The sequence below is a fragment of the Rhinatrema bivittatum genome, chromosome 16 (genome assembly GCF_901001135.1).
Source record: "Rhinatrema bivittatum chromosome 16, aRhiBiv1.1, whole genome shotgun sequence".
NCBI classification, from domain to species: Eukaryota; Metazoa; Chordata; class Amphibia; order Gymnophiona; family Rhinatrematidae; genus Rhinatrema; species Rhinatrema bivittatum.
Window position 1 is genome coordinate 46,362,615 of NC_042630.1, and position 19,491 is coordinate 46,382,105.

General features: G+C 46.9%; 1 protein-coding gene across 1 annotated transcript in view; it reads left to right on the plus strand.

Moving 5' to 3' along the window:
* LOC115078707 (killer cell lectin-like receptor subfamily F member 1) overlaps positions 1 to 16,563 on the plus strand; it is a 39,822-nt gene extending 23,259 nt beyond the window's left edge. The window contains exons 4-6 of the mRNA XM_029581686.1: positions 12,351 to 12,544; positions 13,874 to 13,983; positions 16,170 to 16,563. Coding sequence (XP_029437546.1) covers positions 12,351 to 12,544; positions 13,874 to 13,983; positions 16,170 to 16,293 — 428 coding nt within the window. The 3' untranslated portion in view covers positions 16,294 to 16,563. The remainder of the gene's footprint in view (positions 1 to 12,350; positions 12,545 to 13,873; positions 13,984 to 16,169) is intronic.
* The last annotated feature ends 2,928 nt before the right edge of the window (positions 16,564 to 19,491 follow it).

A 19,491-nucleotide genomic window follows, 5' to 3' on the forward strand; every position in this document is an offset into this window, starting at 1 on the left:
CTTGCCAGGTTCTTGTGGCCTGGATTGGCCACTGTTGGAAACAGGATGCTGGGCTTGATGGACCCGTGGTCTGACCCAGTATGGCATTTTCTTATGTTCTTATGTTCTTAAGCGACATTGATTGTGGTTGGGTGTTTTATAGAGATTCATCTTACTGGTTGACTACAGTTAAAATAAGTTGAAACTAATTCCATTGAGCGCTGGAATTAAGGCGCTGGGTGCTTTGAGCCACTTAACCTTAAATTGTTCTCTTTAGTTGCCTGTGTCATTCTCCTTTTTGAAGGCTTTTTTGAAGAGCCAGGTTTTGAGTTGTGTTTTGAAAAATTTATGATTGCTCTGAAGTCTGAGGTCAAGGGACATGGAGTTCCATAATGAGGGACCGGCTAGAGATAAAGCACGTTCCCTCACCTGGGTAAGTCTTGCTGTTTTTACAGATGGAATAGGTAGGAGTGCTCTGTTTGCTGACCTTAAATTTCTGTGTGGGACGTGTACTTTAAGTGCGGTGTTTAGCCACTCTGCTTTTTCATCGTGGATGAGTTTGTGTAATAGGCACAGTGCTTTGAATTGAATTCTTTGTTCTATGGGTAGCCAATGTAGGGTGGCAAGTGTATCGGATATGTGATCTCTTTTGCCTTTTCCAGAGAGAACTCTGGCTGCAGCATTCTGTAGAATCTGAAGTGGTCTTAGTGTAGTGTTGGGAAGTCCTAGTAGCAAAGCATTGCAGTAGTCTGTGCTAGCAAATATCAGGGATTGAAGGACAGTGCGAAAGTTTGGCAGGGATAGTAATGGTTTAAGTTTTCTGAGTGTCAGTAGTTTTGCGTATCCTTCCTTTACCTTTAGTGCTATGTGTTGTTTGAGATTTAGTTCATTGTCAATAATTACTCCGAGGTTGCGAACTTTCTTAGATAAGTCAATTTTTTGGTTGTAATTGAGAAATATTGGAGTTTGTGAAATATTCATGCTTTTCCTTTCTAAGTGTATGAATTTGGTCTTGTCAATGTTGATTATCAGCTCCATTTGGTTTAGTAGTTGCTTTATTATGTCCAGATACATCAGGGCCAAGCCTATTGTTTTTTCAATAGTTTCATCAATTGGTAGGATTAACTGGATGTCATCGGCGTAAATGTAGTGTGTGATTCCAAGTCCAGCGAGAAGGTGGCATAGTGGCAGTAGGTATATATTAAACAGTGTAGCAGATAGTGCTGACCCCTGTGGGACACCAGTTTTTAGGGTGATTTTATCGGATAGGTTGTTTTTGATTTGAACTTGAAAGGTTCTGTTATTTAGAAATGATCTGAACCATGTGAGTGTCTTGTCTTGTAGTCCTATTTCTTCAAGCCTTTTGATTAGGATACTGTGGTTCACTGTGTCAAAAGCGGCTGATAGATCTAGCAGTATCAGGATATACTGTTTCCCGCTTTCGAACCCTCTTAGTATGTTATCTGTTAGTGCAAGTAGGAGTGTTTCAGTGCTGTAGTGTTTGCGGAAGCCGTGTTGAGATGGGTAAAGGATGTTGTTGTTGTCTAAGTGTTCAGATAGCTGTTTTTGTACTGTTTTTTCAATTAGTTTGGCCATTAGCGGTAAGTTTGATATTGGTCTGTAGTTTGCTATTATTTGGGGATCCATGTTTTTCTTCTTGAGTATTGGTTTGATGATTGCTCCTTTCAGTATGTCTGGTAAGTACCCTTCTTCTAGTGAGAGATTTATGATTTTTGCAAAAGTTGGGGCGGTGATTTCAGTAAGTTTTTTGATTTCTACAATGGGTAGAGAATCTATTTGGTGAGGGGCGGGATTTATTTTTTTGATCAAGGTTTCGACCTGGTTGACTGTTATTTCCTCAAATTCGGACCATGGTGTCAGGTCTCTCTTGCACATTTTAATCTCTTGTTTGGGTGTCTTAGGTATTTTGTTTCTCAGGTTCGCAATTTTATCATTAAAAAAATCTAGCTATTTCATTGCATCTATTTTCGGGTATGCTATCTGGTGAGTTTGTATCATATACTTGAAAGGTTTTAATGATCCAAAGACAACGACAAACCTTTTCCGTAGGAAAAAAATCAGCAGAACCAGGGGTCACGATTTGAAGTTCCAGGAAGGAAGATTCAGAACCAATGTCAGGAAGTATTTCTTCACGGAGAGGGTGGTGGATGCCTGGAATGCCCTTCCGAAGGAAGTGGTGAAGACCAGAACTGTGAAGGACTTCAAAGGGGTGTGGGATAAACACTGTGGATCCATAAAATCAAGAGGCCGTCAATAAAGAGTGGGTGGCTCGCCAGAATGACGGCTACTGCCTGGAGATAATACCCTTATTCAATAAACATACACATGGTTACTGTGACTCCAACATCGCTCTAAGCTACAACAGCAAGAGGAAATGTGGAAAAAAGGATTCACACTCACAAAGTGGGGAGTAGCTGGCTTGTTACGGCGGTTACTATCCCAAACCAAATAAGCCTGATACTTCACTTTCAATGCATATCCAGCATAGCTCTCTGCTTCAACGGCAGGGGAGAAGAAAAACTGACACTTCACGCATATCCAGCATAGCTCTCTGCTTCAACGGCAGGGGAGAAGAAAAACTGATACTTCATGCATATCCAGCATAGCTCTCTGCTTCAACAGCAGGGGAGAAGAAAAAAGGATTTGCACTCATAAAGCGGGGAGTAGCTGGCTTGTTACGGCGGTTATTACCCCAAACCAAATAAGCCTGATACTTCACTTTCAATGCATATCCTGCTTCAATGGCAGGGGAGAAGAAAAACTGATACTGCACGCATATCCAGCATAGCTCTCTGCTTCAACGGCAGGGGAGAAGACAAACTGATACTATACGCATATCCAGCATAGCTCCCTGCTTCAATGGCAGGGGAGAAGAAAAACAACCAATAAGGGCTGAATAACACAGTCTGGGTAAAACAAATAAGCATGGGTGTAGCTTGCTTATTGCGGCGGTTACTTCCCCTACTACCCATAACTAATCAAGCTTGATATTTCACGTGGTTGCAGCTCCATCACTGCTCTCTACATTAATGGTGGGGGTGGAAGGGAAATAGAACCGAAGAGCTAAGAGAAACAGATAAGTATGAGAAAACAAAATGTGTGAAGCTTGCTGGGCAGACTGGATGGGCCGTTTGGTCTTCTTCTGCCGTCATTTCTATGTTTCTATGTTTCGTAAGATTATCAACTATTTTGAACAGGGTTCTGGGGTTATTCATGTGTTTTTAAATCTTTGTGCTGAAGTATGATTTTTTTGGCTTCGAGAATTGTTTTTTTGTAGAAGGCTAGTAGTTTTCGATATTGTGTCAGATGATCAACTGAATTATGTTTTTGCCAAATTTTTTCCTTTTTCCTAAGTTTTTGTTTTAGTTCCTTAATTTGTTTGGTGTACCAAGGGTTTTTTTGTTTTGATTCTTTGGCAGTAATGGTTTTTTGGGGGTTTATATTGTCCACTCATTCCCCCACCTCTAAGGATCCTCTGTGCCCGTCCCAGACTTTACCCCTCACTCCCCCACCTCTGAGGATCCTCTGCGCTTATCACAGGCTTTACCCCTCATTCCCCCACCTCTGAGGATCCTCTGTGCTTATCACAGGCTTTACCCCTCACTCCCCCACCTCTGAGGATCCTCTGTGCACCTCCCACGCTTTCTTCAATTCCAAGGTATAAGGTTGGATTGCAGAGGGTTTTAGAGTCTGGTGTTTGAGTTCTTCACTGTCTATGACTGGGGGAACATCGAGTACATTGCAGGCCAGTGTCTCTACAGCTAGTTTCAGTTTTCACTGTCAATATGAAGTCCAAAGTTAAAGGGGGTGAAACCATCCCACATCAGACAAATGTCAGTATTGAACATATCCACAATTTAATTCAGTAAGGCTCTTGGGCCTACATGTATTGTATGATACACAAAACACACACATAGCAAACCTGATCTAGTCTGGCCCGAGCAGACACTGAGAAGAGCCTGAGGCACTACCTATGTGCTGACAGGCTTACATTTGAGAGAGAGACACACACAGGATGATCTAATTACCCCCTTGTCTAACAAAAGTTAAAACCATGAAGAATCAATACACAAGAAGGCAGATATTAACTTGAAGGAAAAGAGATTTCCTCTCTTATCTCATCCCTTTGTCCCTTGATTACATCACTGAACCATCCCAGACTCTTAAAAGGGGAATTCACATCACACAGGCCTCTCATCCTCACCTCCCACATCACACAGGCCTCTCATCCTCACCTCCCACATCACACAGGTCCCTCTCTCACTCACCTCTCACATCACACAGGTCCCTTTCTCTCTCACTCTCCTCTCATATCACAAAGGACCATCTCACATCACACAGGTCCCTCGCTCTCTCTTTCTCTTCCTCACATCTCACCTCACGCTTCCCACAGGTCTCTCTCTCTCTCTCTCTCGCTTCCTCACATCACACAGGTCCCTCTCTCTCTCATATCTCACCTCACGCTTCCCACAGGTCTCTCTGTCTCTCTTTCTCACCTCCCACATCACACAAGTCCCTTTCTCTCTCTCTCACTCTCCTCTCACATCACACAGGACCATCTCACATCACACAGGACCCTCTCTCTCACAGTACACAGGTCCCTCTCTCTCTCTCTCACACATCTCATCTCACACTTCCCACAGGTCTCTCTGTCGCTCTTCCTCACCTCTCACATCATACATGTCTCTCTCTCTCTCTTTTCCTCACATTTCACTTCACACTTCGCATAGGTCTCTCTGTCTCTCTTCCTCACCTCTCATCTCTCACATCACATATCCCCTTTCCCGTTTCTTCATCTGCCTCCTTCAGTATAGCAGCTGTACACAGTTACTTGCATACCTTCTATAAAATATTCTTCTTATATGTGTTGTGTTATTGGCACATTGTGGACTCTTGGTCGAAGTGGTGATGACTCCTCCCATGGGAAGGGGCCCAGTGGGGAAACACTACAATAGGCTAGACTCAGTACTGAACGGACACTGAGGAAGGAGAGCTGCTTTATACTACTGATAATGAAAATGAAACTTGCCCAAGAAAAGGACAAGGCTGTGAACCAGTGAAATCCCAGTAGAACTCCATATAGTCTCTGTAGTTGGTTATCTCACCCAGAAGTAGCAAAGGTCTGGTAGTGTTCTGAGCGCGGGATAACCCATGAACCTGCAGGGTGGTATGCAGAGAGCTGGAGCGTAATGGTAACAGCATTGATGTATTCCTGGTAGAGATGAAGAGGAAAGACCCGAGGTCCAAGGTGCAGGATACCCTGAGCAGCATAGGCCCTTGAGGAGCAAGTACCTAGGAGCCAGGTGAGTTCCTGAAAGAAAGCAGACAGGACCCCTGAAGAGCGGGTATCCTTAAGGTTAGTTTTCTCTGGAGAGGTAGAGAAGCGAGAGGCCCCTGAGGAGCAGGTACCCAGAGCTTCAGTAGGAGCGAGTGACCCCGGAGGGTGAGAGGAATCCTAGCAAGCAGCTTAGAAGCGGTCAGAGTAGCATAACCGAAATTCTTGCTAACTCGTTCGTATGGAGCAGAGCGGTGGTTTAAATACCCAGAGGTACTGACATCATGTGGTGGGGCTGCCCCTGAGGTTCCCGCCGTGACGTGGTTAAAAGTGCAATCTGCATGCGCGCGCACACCCTAGAGACCTCAGGAAGAAGCATGGTGGATGGGGACGCCCATGCTGGTTCGGAGACACCGAGGAATTCGGCAGTCAGCAGCGGAGGTAGCCATTTTCAAAGGAGGAGGAGAAATGCAAAAGAGAGTTGAGGCAGAGCGGTCGCAGCCATCTGTGACCGACGGATGCAACAGTATCCCGTTCAAAGGGCCCCCTCCAGGACCTCTTCCCAGTGGTCTGGGTTTTCGAGGGTGTGCAAGGTGTAATTGACGTACCATGTCTTTATCCATGATGTTGACCAGAGGCTCCCATGAGTTTTCTTCTGGGCCATAGCCCTCCAAGGAGATGAGATATTCCCACATCTTGCCTCTCTTATGGACGTCCAAGATGTCATCCACTGCATACTCAATGTCAACCTCAGTGTCCAGATTTGTGGGTTCTGGGGTCTTTTTATAGAACTCTGTGAGTATTAAAGGTTTTAACAGAGAGACATGGAAGGTGTTGTGTATTCCCACTGATGGAGATAACTTAAGACTGTATGTCATATTTCCCAAACACCGAAGGATTGTGAAGGGTCCTACATAGCGAGGTGCAAAACGTGCTAAAGGCATTTTAAAATGGAGGAACTTGGGACTCAGCCAAACTTTATCTCCAGGCTGAAATTGAAGAGCTGCTCAATGGTGAGCATTGTAGGTCTTTTTTGCTCTCTGTCCTGTTTTAAGGAACAGATCCTTCGTTTGCTTCCAAAGTTGTGATAACTCTGCTGCAGTGGCTTGAGCTGCAGCAGAAGCCACTGATAGTGGAATTGGCAGAGGAGGAAGTGGTTCTCGTCCATAGATGAGTTGGAAAGGAGAGAACCCCGTAGATGAAGCAGGATGCCAGTTGATGGCAAACTCCGCCCAAGGTAGTAGTTCCACCCAATCACTCTGTCTCAAATTAACGTAGGACCGTAGAAATTGTTTAAGCATTCTGATCATTCTATCAGTCTGACCATTAGACTGAGGGTGGTAAGCGGAGGTCAAGTCCAAAGAAATGTCAAATTTTTGACATAGGGCTCTCCAGAACTTAGCAGTGAATTGTACACCTCTGTCAGACAATATGTGCTTAGGCATTCCATGAAGGCCTAAGCACATATTGTGCTTAGGCCTTCATGGAATGCAGTTAGTGAGACTCATGGAGTTAGTGAGACTCATGGAGAGTCTCACTAACTCCACAGCAGAGGGTAATCCTGGTAAGGCTACAAAAGGTGCCATTTTGGAGATGCGATCAACTATGACCTATATGGTATTATTCCCGTTAGAGAGTGGTAAGTCCACCATAAAGTCAGTTGCTATATGCGTCCAAGGTTCATCTGGTGATGGTAGGGGTTGTAACAGGTCCCAAGGACGTCCAGCAGGTGGCTTTTGCTTGGCACAGACAGTGCAGGAACTCACATAAGCTTGTACATCTTTCTTCATGGTAGGCCACCAGTAATACCGTTGTAACATGGCCAAGGTATGACTCTGTCCAGGGTGGCCGGCTAAGCGAGAATCATGCGCCCACTTCAACAGTTTTTTCCTTTGATTTCTAGCCACAACCGTCTTCCCAGCAGGTGCAACATGGGTGGCTGCAACAATCACCTTCTCAGGATCAATAATATGATGAGGTTCGTCAGGCACATCCTGAGGTGGGAAGGATTGTGACAGGGCATCAGCCCGAGTCTTATCTCCTGGATGGTATTTCAAAAGGAAATCAAATCTGTTAAAGAACAGTGACCATCTTGCTTGGCGGTGATTGAGTCGTTGTGCATGTCTGAGGTACTCCAAGTTCTTGTGATCGGTGTACATGACTATTTGATGTTGTGTACCTTCCAGCCAAGGACGCCATTCCTCAAAGACCAGTTTAATTGCAAGTAATGTTTTGTCTCTGATTCCACAATTTCTTTCTGCAGGCAGGAACTGCCTTGAAAAGAAGGAGCAGGGATGGAGCACATTGGATTCACTGTACTGACTCCAAACCACTCCCTTGCCGACGTTCGATGCGTTGACCTCGATGATGAATGGGCAATGTGGATCTGGATGGCAGAGGCACGGCTTTTTTTTTTTAAAGCCTCTTTAAGGGTCAGGAAGGCTGATATGGCTTCAGGAGACCAGTTGGCAGGGTTGGCTCCTTTCCTGGTCATAGCAGTGAGAGGGACCGTCAATGCTGAATAGTTCTTGATGAAAGAACGATAGTAGTTTGTGAACCCAAGAAGCGACACAATGCCTTCAGGCCTGTAGGTTGGGGCCAATCTAGGATGCTTTCTAATTTCTTGGGGTCTATCTGATACCTATTTCTTGAAATAATGTATCCCAGGAAGGGTACAGACTCCTTGTGAAACTCGCACTTCTCGAGTTTAGCATACAAGTGATACTCTCGTAGACATCTTAAAACCTTCTTGACATCCTCTTAGTGTTTTTGAAGGTCCTGGGAGAATATCAAGATGTCATCAAGATACACTACTACACATTGGTATAGTAAGTCCCGTAAGATTTCGCTCATATTTTGAAAGACTGCAGGTGCATTACTTAATCCGAAGGGCATGACGAGATATTTGAAGTGTCCATCGCAGGTGATAAAGGATGTCTTCCATTTGTCTCCTTCATGAATATGCAGCAAGGTGTAAGCTCCTTTGAGATCCAGTTTAGAAAATATCTTGGCTCCCTGGAGTCTGTCAAATAATTCAGAAATTAAAGGCAGGAAATACGGTCCTTGATGGTGATTTAATTCAGACCCCTATAGTCGATGCAGGGACGCAAGGTGCCATCTTTTTTTCATACAAAAAAGAATCCTGCGCCAGCCGGGGATTTGGAGGGTCTGATGAATCCTTTTTGAAGGTTCTCCTGTATGTAGGCAGACATAGCCTTGGTCTCAGGTACTGAAAGAGTGTAGACTCTTCCTTTTGGAGGCTCTGTATTGGTTTTCAGGTTTATAGCACAGTCAAAGACTCTGTGAGGTGGAAGTACATCTGCTGCTTGTTTAGAGAAGACATCCTGGAAGGAGGCGTATTGTGGAGGTAGGCCTGGTAACGATGGTGTAATGGGCATGCATATTAACGGTGAAACTTCAGCGAGACACCGACCATGACAGCCAGGTCCCCACCGGGATAATTCCAGCGTTTCCCAGTTAAACTGTGGCATATGGTCTTGTAGCCAGGGCAATCTAAGCACCACCGGATGCATGACATTTTCCAATACGAGGAAGGAGATGTTCTCAGAGTGTAAAGGTCCAGTGTGCAGGCAAACGGCCTGGTAATCGATGAAACGTCTCCCGGAAGTGGTTCCCCATGAATTGAAGATAATAGCAATGGTTTAGCTATTGGTGTAGTAGGAATCCGTAGATATTCTACTAAGCGTTGTAAGATGAAATTTCCTCTGGCACCGGAATCTATGAGAGCAAGAGTCTGAAACTCAAGACCTCCATAGATCAGTGAAGCTGGTAGAGATAATGGAGGAGAAGGAGTGGTGAGGCCTAGGAGAAGTCCTCCGGTGGGTCCTAGGCCTGTCAGTTTCCTGGACAGATGGGACACGTTTGGACGGCATGGCCTGCTTGACCACAGTACATGCATAACCTCATGCATTTGCGGAATCGTCTCTCTTTAGAAGTTAAATGACTTCGTCCTAATTGCATAGACTCATCTTCTTCTAAGGGGGCAGACAGAAGGCTTGAGGCAATTGGCATGGGTTTAGGACAGTTTGCTCCCAGGACGGGCTTCCAAGAACTCAGCCTCTTGAGTCCGGTCTTGAATATGGCGGTCAATTCTCCCGGCCAGTTCCATGAGAGACTCAAGGATATCAGGCAGAGTGTGAACCATCAGTTTGTCCTTTAAACGAGAGTTGAGACCCTCCATGAAGATAGTACCTAGATATCCTGTGTCCCAGAGTAGTTTGGATGCTAAAGTCTTGAATTCGATCACATAGTCTGTGAGCGGCTTGTTACCTTGCTGGAGGTTGAGCAGAGCCGATCCAGTGATGGTTAGTTGAGCCAGGTCATCAAAGACAGATTTGAAAAGTTTTAGAAATCCTGATAAGTTATTCAGGGTAGGATATTCACATTCCCATTGTTGCGGTCCCGGTCGCTAGGCTAGCAACCGGGTCCTTACCTTTCTGCTGCCTCTCCCGGTCTTGCCGCGTTCCGTTGCTCCTGGGGCCTGCAGGGCCGCATGGCAGCGTCTCTCTCCACGTGGAGACGCTGCCGAGGGACGACTCAGACTCCTCCCACTGCCAGGCAACGCGCGCGCGCGAGCAGGGGGCTCTTAAAGGTCCAGCACCCGGAAGTGCTGAACCGCCCCGTTCCTGACGTCAGACGCTGGCCGGCTATTTAAACCAGCGTCTGACTTCCTTGCTTTGCCTTTGCAACGAGGTCACTCTACTGTGTGCTTAGTTGCTTCCCAGCGTTGCTTTCAGCCTTGGTTCCTGCTTGTTCCAGCCTTGCCTTGCTTCCAGCCCTGGTTCCTGCTTGTTCCAGCCATGCCTTGCTTCCAGCTCCGGTTCCAGCTTGTTCCAGCCGTGCCTTGCTTCCAGCCCTGGTTCCTGCTTGTTCCAGCCGTGCCTTGCTTCCAGCTCCGGTTCCAGCTTGTCCCAGCCGTGCCTTGCTTCCAGGTCAGGTTCTGTTTGGTCCTGCTGTGCCTTGGCTCCAGCTCTGGGCTCTACTTGCTGTCTACATATCCTGATTCCAGCTCCGGTTCCTGATTCTCCTTGTCTTCAGCCAGCCACGAACCTTGGTCTTCTTCACGATTCTCCTTTGTCTTCAGCCAGCCACGAACCTTGGTCTTCTTCACGATTCTCCTTTGTCTTCAGCCAGCCACGAACCTTGGTCTTCTTCACGATTCTCCTTTGTCTTCAGCCAGCCACGAACCTTGGTCTTCTTCACGATTCTCCTTTGTCTTCTGCCAGCCTCGAACCTTGGACTCATTCACGATTCTCCTAAGTCCCAGCGACTCGGACCCCTACGGGCTCCTCCTGGGGGGGTCTTGGGTTTCCAGGGTGAAGACGCCATCAGTCCGCTCCAGCTGAGTGCCGCCTCCCGGCTTATTAACTCCTGTGGACGCTGTCCACCTCAGCCGGCCCAAGGGTCCACTATTGACTTTACTCATAACATAACACCCATAGCAGTGAAGCCCAAGCCAAGGCTCTTCCTTCAAGTAAAGATAGGATATAAGTGGTCTTGGTAGCTTCTGTGGGAAAGAGGGTAGGTTGCAATGTGAGAAATGCATACTGCATTGGTTGACAAACGCTCTACACATCCGTGCTTCGCTGGTGAAGCGGGTAGGTGTGGATAATGTTATGGTGGTCTTGATAGTCACCACCGGAGACAGCAATTCTTTCACAGGAGTTGCTGAGGTATTCAGTTGTGCAAGTAACTGATTGAAGGCAGCAGTCAGACTTTCCAGAGACCGTTGTTGCTCAGAGAACCGCTGGGCTAGATCAGGAATGGCCTGCAAGCCTGCGAGATGAGCCGAGTCCATGCAATCTGTTGTGTTAGTGGCATATTGTGGACTCTTGGTGATGACTCCTCCCATGGGGAGGGGCCCCATGGGGAACCACTTCGATAGTCTAGACTCAGTAGTGAATGGACAATGAGGAAGGAAAGCTTTATTATACTGCTGATGATGAAAATGAAACTTGCCCAAGGAAAGGACAAGGCTGTGAACCAGTGAAATCCCAGTAGAACCCCAGAAGTAGCAAAGGTCCGGTAGTGTTCCGCAGCGCAGGATAACCCGTAAACCTGCGGGTGGTATGCAGAGAGCTGGAGTGTAGTGGTAACAGCGTTGATGTATTCCTGGTAGAGATGAGGAGGAAGGACCCAAGGTCGAAGGTGCAGGATACCCTGAGCAGGATAGACCCTCGAGGAGCGAGTACCTAGGAGCCAGGTGAGTTTCTGAAAGAAAGCAGACAGGACCCCTGAGGAGTGGGTGTCCTTAAGGTTAGTTTTCTCCGGAGAGGTAGAGAAGCGAGAGACCCCCAAGGAGCGGGTACCCAGAACTTCAGTAGGAGCGAGTGACCCCAGAGGGTGAGAGGAATCCAAGCGAGCAGCTTAGAAGCTGTCAGAGTAGCATAACTGAAGTCCTTGCTAACTCGTTCGTATGGAGCGGAGCGGTGGTTTAAATACCCAGAGATACTGACATCATGTGGTGGGGCCGCCCTTGAGGTTCCCGCCATGACGTGGTTAAGAGTGTGATGCGCGTGCCCACCCTAGAGGCCTCAGGAAGAAGCATGGCGAATGGGGACACCCATGCTGGCTCGGAGACGCCAAGGAGTTTGGCAGTCAGCAGCGGAGGTAGCCATCTTCCCAAAGGAGGAGGAGAAATGCAAAAGAGAGGTGAGGCAGAGCGGCCGCAGCAGTCTGCGACCAACGGACACAACAATATGATTACCTGCCTTTGTGTCTATATTGTACTATTCTCACTGCCCAGGAAAAGCTGATTCCAGGACCTCATGCATCATCAATTCTAAGAGTAAAAAGATTACATTTTGGGTGCTCGTCTTACAATAGATGCTGCAGCACACATACACACATACGCAGCCACGCTCAGACACTCAGTCACATATACATTTTCAGCCCCCACAAAGACATGCATGCACATGCACTCACTGCTCCTACCATAGGGTGTCCTGCCCCAGCTGAGAAAGCTTGGTCTGTTCAGTCTCTCTCTATTTTATCCCTCCACTGCACCATTTTACTGATTTTCTGAACTAAAAGATTGTTTAAAATGTACTTACAGTATTCACAGCACCCCCGTGTCCTTGTATTCCTGGAAGTGGATCTGGTGGTCAGCCCTGCCCCATGAACTGGCTCTGGCACAAGGGAAAGTGCTATTACATCTCTAGAGATGTTGGGAGGAGCTGGAGCAGGAGCCGTGAGGACTGTGCAGAGAGGGACTCTGAGCTCCTGGTGATACAGGACCAGGAGGAGAAGGTGAGGATCCATGCGTACGGCTTAAACATTACTCAGGGATACAGCAAAGATCTCACTGAGTCTTTGGCACTCCAAGGGGACAGGGAATGAAGGAGAAGCAGGAAAGAGAAGAGTGGTCAGGGTTACACTTGCAAGAAAGCAAAAATCCAGCCCAGCAAATGTATTCTACAGATTCAGAGATTTGTTTAACACAAACTTAATGCGATCTCTTGGGTCACACTGGGCTCTTCCTCTAGGAGCGATGAACAAGTCAGAGGAAGGGTCCAGTGGGATTGGATAATGCCTTAAATAAATCTTCTTCTGTACCTGATAGGGATGTGCAGAGCAAAAGTTTATGTCCATATGTCCGTATGTCCAAAGGGGGTCCCATTTGCCGTCAATATGGACATAAACAGAATTCAATGAGTTGAGTATATGTCCATATGTGCAAATAAAAATTTAAACCCCTCACCCTCCTTAATCCCCCCCCTCCCAAGACTTACCACAACTCCCTGGTGGTCCAGCGGGGTCAGGACGCCATTTCTGACCAACTTTGCAAGGAGCACGTGACGTCGGCGTCACGTCGGAGTGACGCGGCATCACGTGATTCCCCGCGGGGTCGCTTCCGGGATCCTCGTTCGGCCCAAAAGGAACTTTTGGCCAGCTTGGGGGGGTCAGGAGGCCCCCCCAAGCTGGCCAAAAGTTCCTTTTGGGCCGAACGAGCGTTCCGGCGCGACCCCGCGGGGAATCACGTGATGCCGCGTCACTCGACGTGGCGCCGACATCACGTGCTCCTCGCAAAGGATTGCAGAAATGGCATCCTCACTCCTCGCTAGTTCACCAGGGAGTTCTGGTAAGTCTTTGGGGGGGGATTAAGGAAGGTGAGGGGTTTAACTTTTAATTTTGGATAAACAATCGCAATTTCCAACATATCCAACATAGCTATGTTGGATATGTGGGAAATCCGATCGTTTATGTCTCATCACTTTTTTAAGTAAAAAAAAAAATATGCGTAGCGTTTTACATTTATGTTCAATACGAATGCACACCCCTAGTACCTGACTTGTATTAATTTCCCCATAAAATAGATTTGGGAACCTAAATTTCCTCCTCTGCCATCTTCACTTCTCTGCACACATGAGGTGGTTCATCCAATGCATGGGAGTTGCAGAGGAAATTTTGGGTTATTAAATAAATATAAATATTAACCGACCTGGAATGTTACTTTTCTTGGGGCAGGGGTGCATTGAACATGTCTCGTCTTTTTGGGATTTTCTTTGCTTGCGGCTTGTGATTCTGAGGTTTGCTTTGCTGAGCTGTACAAATGGTTTTTGATCTGTGTTTGCACAGGATTTCATACACCGACAGGCAGGTAACAAGTATCACTGGATAGGACTTCACATCCCAGCGCCGGGGAGCTCCTGGACCTGGGTGGACGGCTCCCCCATCAGTGAAAGGCTGTAAGTGGCTCTCCAGGGTATTTTCAAGCTCAGTTTAAGTTACAATGGCTCTGGTTTTTCTCTCACTTCAAGGTTCCCCTATAGCACATAAAACACCAGAGGGGATCACCCAATCAGATATCTCGGGTGCATGAGCCCCCCCCCCCCCCCCCATCTGCAGACCTCATATAACATCAGGGGGGGCAGCAGGAGGAGGAGCCCATTCTACACCCGGCCAGAGGGGAACATTTCATCTCCTTGCATTTTCAGTCTAAAAAAAGTCAATCACTTATTATTAAGCACTGCCAAAGGTAGAGCTGATAGGGGCTTTATAAGTTAATATCATTGTTTTAATGGTGCTTGTTTCATATGTAGGGACCTTCGTTTTCAGTTGTTATTTTATTTTGCCTAGGATTTTCATTGTTATAACAAAAAAAAAATGATTTTGTTATGATACAGGAGAAAATTCAGTGGAGAAGTCATTTTTCCACTGATTTTATTTTTGTCATCACATTAAACTTCCCAGGTAAAATAAAATAAAAACTGAACAGGAAGGTCCCTATTCATACAACATAGGTTTGGGTGGTTCATGAGAACCATTCACCTTCTTAGCTTATTTTGCAAGCAAACACTTGCACGCTGCTCTTATAGGATAAGAGACTCTCTGAACGTCTAGGGGCCGTCCTGCAGATGGGAACCCTTGTTCCCAGTTATGCGTAGGCTGAGCTTGACTCTTCCGCAGCCTCTCTGAGTTTAAGGACGTTTACCTTAGGGAAGGCCTCTGTCTTTTTGGGGTAAATTTTCACAAAGCTGGGCCATTTTATAAAGAGTCTCCCATGGGAAACGTTATCAAACGCTTTCTGAAAGTCTAAATACACTGACTAGATCAGCTCATCGTTCCTCGAGTGCTCGTTTATACCCTCAAAGCTTTCTAACAGGCTGTAAGCAGCACCTCCCTTTGCTAACTCCTTGCTGGCTCTGCCCTCATTCACTCTGGGGCTGATGCAATAAGAGCCTGAGTTAAAGCCAGCGCACCTGAGCCTCTGCACCTAATGCCTTCATTAGCATGAGATTTCCATGGATGCAGGGTTAGATACAAACATTGTTTATGCACAAAACCCCTTGCTGTATTGGAGTAAAGTAAGAACTTACCCAAACCTTTTTTAAACCCAGCTACACTAACTGCACTAACCACATCCTCTGGCAACAAATTCCAGAGCTTAATTGTGCATTGAGTGAAAGGCACTTTTGGCCAGCTTGGGGGGGTCAGGAGGCCCCCCCAAGCTGGCCAAAAGTGCCGTTTGGGTCCAACGAGGGGTCCGGGAGCGGAACCGCGATGGACCACGTGACGTCGGCGTCACGTCGGAGTGACTCCGACGTCACGTGATTCCCCTCGGGTCCGCTCCCGGACCCTCACGGAACTTTTGGCCAGCTTGGGGAGTTTTGGTAAGTCTTGGGGGGGGGGGGGATTAAGGAGGGTGAGGGGTTTAAATTTTTATTTAGATCAACAATCGCGATTTCCAACTTATTCAACATAGCTATGTTGAATAAGTTGGAAATCCGATCGTTTACGCCTCATCACTTTTTTAAGTTAAAAAAAAAAAATAAGTTGCGTTTTACATTTAAGTTCAAAACGAATGCACACCCCTACAAAATATCCCATCCAGTCTGCCCAGAAAAAGGTTCAGGGCTGTAACTGCAGCCCCACGCCTGTCACCCTCTCTCCTTCTCTTTAGGCTTATGACTGTCTCTGAAATTTTCTATCCACTTCTATTTCCATCTATTTAATTATTTTGTTCTTTATTCTGCAAACTCCGATCCTATCCTTCAGCGCAGATCACAATGAAGCAGGCGTAACTGTCATAAAACACGTAAAACAAAAAAGCCGTGAATACTGTGAGGAAATTAATAAATAGAGAATTAAAAAAGAGATTACAATAACATAACTGTGAAAATATGCCAGAAAAATAAAATCAGGGGAGAGCCAGAGTGAGTAAAAGCCTTCAGATCATTTCCTAAACTTCAGCTAATCCTGCCCCTCTGGCTCATCCTCCTTCCTCAGGCCTCCTGCTCTGCTCTCTCACTCTCCCCGCAGCTCCCACCACTCAGGGACTCAATGACCTTTCATAAGGTCCAGCTGCTGCCACTTTCTGCGTTTGCATCCTCTGTGCTGACTCCCTGTCCCGTCTCTCTCCCTCCTTTCTCAGGGTCTCTGCATCGGGGTCTATGGGACAGGACCGGTGCATGGTAATGGGTTACGGCAGGTTTTATTCTGACTCCTGCGCCCGTCTCTATGAATGGATTTGCCAGAAAGAAGCTGGAAAGGAGTAAAGAGCCCCAGAGCTGCTCGTGGCCTGTGAGGGGAAGCCACAGAAAAGGAAGCCACGGATCATTTCGACCACGAGCCAGACAGTAATGACCCCTTCCTTATTACAGACGCCTCCCATGGACTCTAAGAGAAAGGAAACAGATTTTAAAGATGAATTACTGGAGCTCCTGTGCAGGGAGAGATTTCCCCTGTCTTCAGAGCTTTTGTAAAACTCACTTAGCTTTTGTTTTCCTTGTTCAGGTTTTTTTTCTTTTTCCTTGTTTTGTCTTTAGTGGGTGCTATTTTACAGAAGCACTAAAAAATAATAAAATAATAATAATAATGCCTCCAATTTGAAATAAAAAAAAGAGAAAAGCCCACTGTGCTTGCCACCACCTCCATGGACCCCCCCTACTACCCCCTTCGGCCATTCCTGGTCTTCAAAGATGGAAGGAGCCATCCCCAGTCACCTCGATTGCTCCTACCACAAAAATAACACCTGTTGGCCCCTCCATTACCTTATCAATTCCTTGCTGCAGAATTTGCAGTCACAGCATAGCAGAAACCAAGAGATCCCTCTAGCAGCCCTGCCATCCCCTCCTCTCCCCTTCATCAGGCTACTGCATCCTCCTCTCCTTTCACAAAACTCCCCACCCCCTCCACTGCATGCACCGTCTTCCCATGAGAAACCAAACGATCGCCAGCAGTGCGGGGCGCACAAGGGGTGGGGAGGTGCACAGGGGGTGGTGGGGAGGTGCACAGGGGGTGGTGGGAAGGTGTACAGGGGGTGGTGGAGAGGTGCACAGGTGGTGGTGGTGGGAAGGTGCACAGGGGGTGGTGTGAAGGTTACAGGGGGTGGTGGGGAGGTGCACAGGGGGTGGTGGGAAGGTGCACAGGGGGTGGTGGAGAGGTGCACAGGTGGTGGTGGTGAGGAGGTGCACAGGGGGTGGTGGAGAGGTGCACAGGGGGTGGTGGGAAGGGTGCACAGGGGGTGGTGGAGAGGTGCACATGGGGTGGTGGGGAGGTGCACAGTGTGGCGGAGAGGTGCACAGGGGGTGGTAGAGAGGAGTACAGGGGTGGTAGGGAGGTGCACAAGGGGTGGTGGGAAGGTGCACAGGGGGTGGTGGAGAGGTGCACATGGGGTGGTGGGGAGGTGCACAGTGTGGCGGAGAGGTGCACAGGGGGTGGTAGAGAGGAGTACAGGGGTGGTAGGGAGGTGCACAAGGGGTGGTGGGAAGGTGCACAGGGGGTGGTGGAGAGGTGCACAGGGGGTGGAGGGAAGGTGCACAGGGGGTGGTGGAGAGGTGCACAGGGGGTGGTGCACGGTAGAAGAGGGGAGTGGCAGGGTAAATGGTGCCCTGTGGAAAAACTGAAATTGGCGACCTCCTCCCCCTCCCCCTGCAAAAACTATAAATAGCTCTGATTTATTTTTCAATATCATCATAACATAAATCAAATAAGAAATATTCAGTTCCCAAGTAATCAACAAATTAACTTCCCATCGACAGCAGAAAACATTCACTCAGAAAGCCTGCATCTCAGGAACATAACGTATGGGGGATAATGGCAAGAGGAAAATGAAACCCTCCCTCCTACATGCGGAGACTTAAGATTGTGTCAGTGGGTAATGATTTCATAGAGGGAACCCCAAATCTTCAGAATCCTCTAGTCTGCCTTTTTAGGTTTGGTATCCAACGTCTTAAATTCTAAAGACAATAATTCAGTCATTTCCATAATCTGCTGTTTGCAGCGTCTGTGGCCAACCATTTTGATACAATGACACCTTTGCATCCTCAAAAAAGCAGGGGAGTAGCTTGCTTGTTATGGCAGTTACTACCCCAAACCAAATAAGCCTGATACTTCACTTTCAATGCATATCCAGCATAGCTCTCTGCTTCAACGGCAGGGAGAATGGAGAATGAAGAAAAGAAAATTTATATTCAATCAACAACCAACAAGGAATGAAATACATACTCTGGGTAAACAAATAAGCATGGGCGTAGCTTCCTTATTACAGCGGTTACTACCCCGAATCAATTAAGCCTGATACTTGGAATACATATCTGGCGCAGTTCACTGCTTCAACGGCAGGGGGGAATGAAGTAAAGAGGATTTATATTCAGATAACCAACGAGGACTGAATTGCACAGGCAGGGTAAACAAACGGGAGTGGCTTGCTTATTATGGCGGTTACTACCCCTAACCAATTAGCTAGATACGTCACTTAGATGCAGCTCCAGCACTGCTGTCTGCATCGATGGTGGGGGTGGAAGGGAATTGGAACCAAAAAGTTACCAATAAGGGCCCTGACTTCAGCAGTCAGAGTAACAGATAAGTATGAAAACAATTAGGTCTGAAAGCTTGCTGGGCAGACTGGATGGGCCGTTTGGTCTTCTTCTGCCATCACTTCTATGTGTCTATGTTTCTATGTTAAGACAACTTGCATTGCCCAGAATATCCAAGGCAGGTGCTGGTTGAATATTGATATTTACCATATCTGACACAATTTGCCTAATAACTCTCTCCCATGTTGTAGCACACAGTCAGTGCTACATAGAAAGATGTCATCTCAGTTACCCCACTATAATGTCTGCATGCCAGGTTTCAGCCAAGCTATTCTAGGACATAAGAGAAGGAAGAAATGTATAAAGGGAGGACATTGTACCTTTACTGACTTTATACAGATGCTTTAATCTCTGAAATGTCCTCTCAGTTACCCCCACTATAATGTCTGCATGCCAGGTTTCAGCCAAGCTATTCTAGGACATAAGAGAAGGAAGAAATGTATAAAGGGAGGACATTGTACCTTTACTGACTTTATACAGATGCTTTAATCTCTGAAATGTTTCCAATGTAGGCTGTCAGTTCTGAGTTTGAAATTCGAATTAATAAAGCTCTTAATCTGAAGATAAACCAACTTCTCCCTTCTGAAATGTGCACTGTAAGAGTCCCCGGGAGGGCACGATGGGTTACTGACCAAGGGCAAACAAGAAGAGAAGTCCATTAACTGCTATTAATAAAGTTGACTCAGGGAATAGCCACTGCTATTAATTGCATCAGTAGCATGGGATCTTCTTAGTGTTTGGGTACTTGCCAGGTTCTTGTGACCTGGTTTGGCCTCTGTTGGAAACAGGATGCTGGGCTTGATGGACCCTTGGTCTGACTCAGCATGGCAATTTCTTATGTTTCTTATGTTCTTAGGTTGAAATAGTACAGATCTT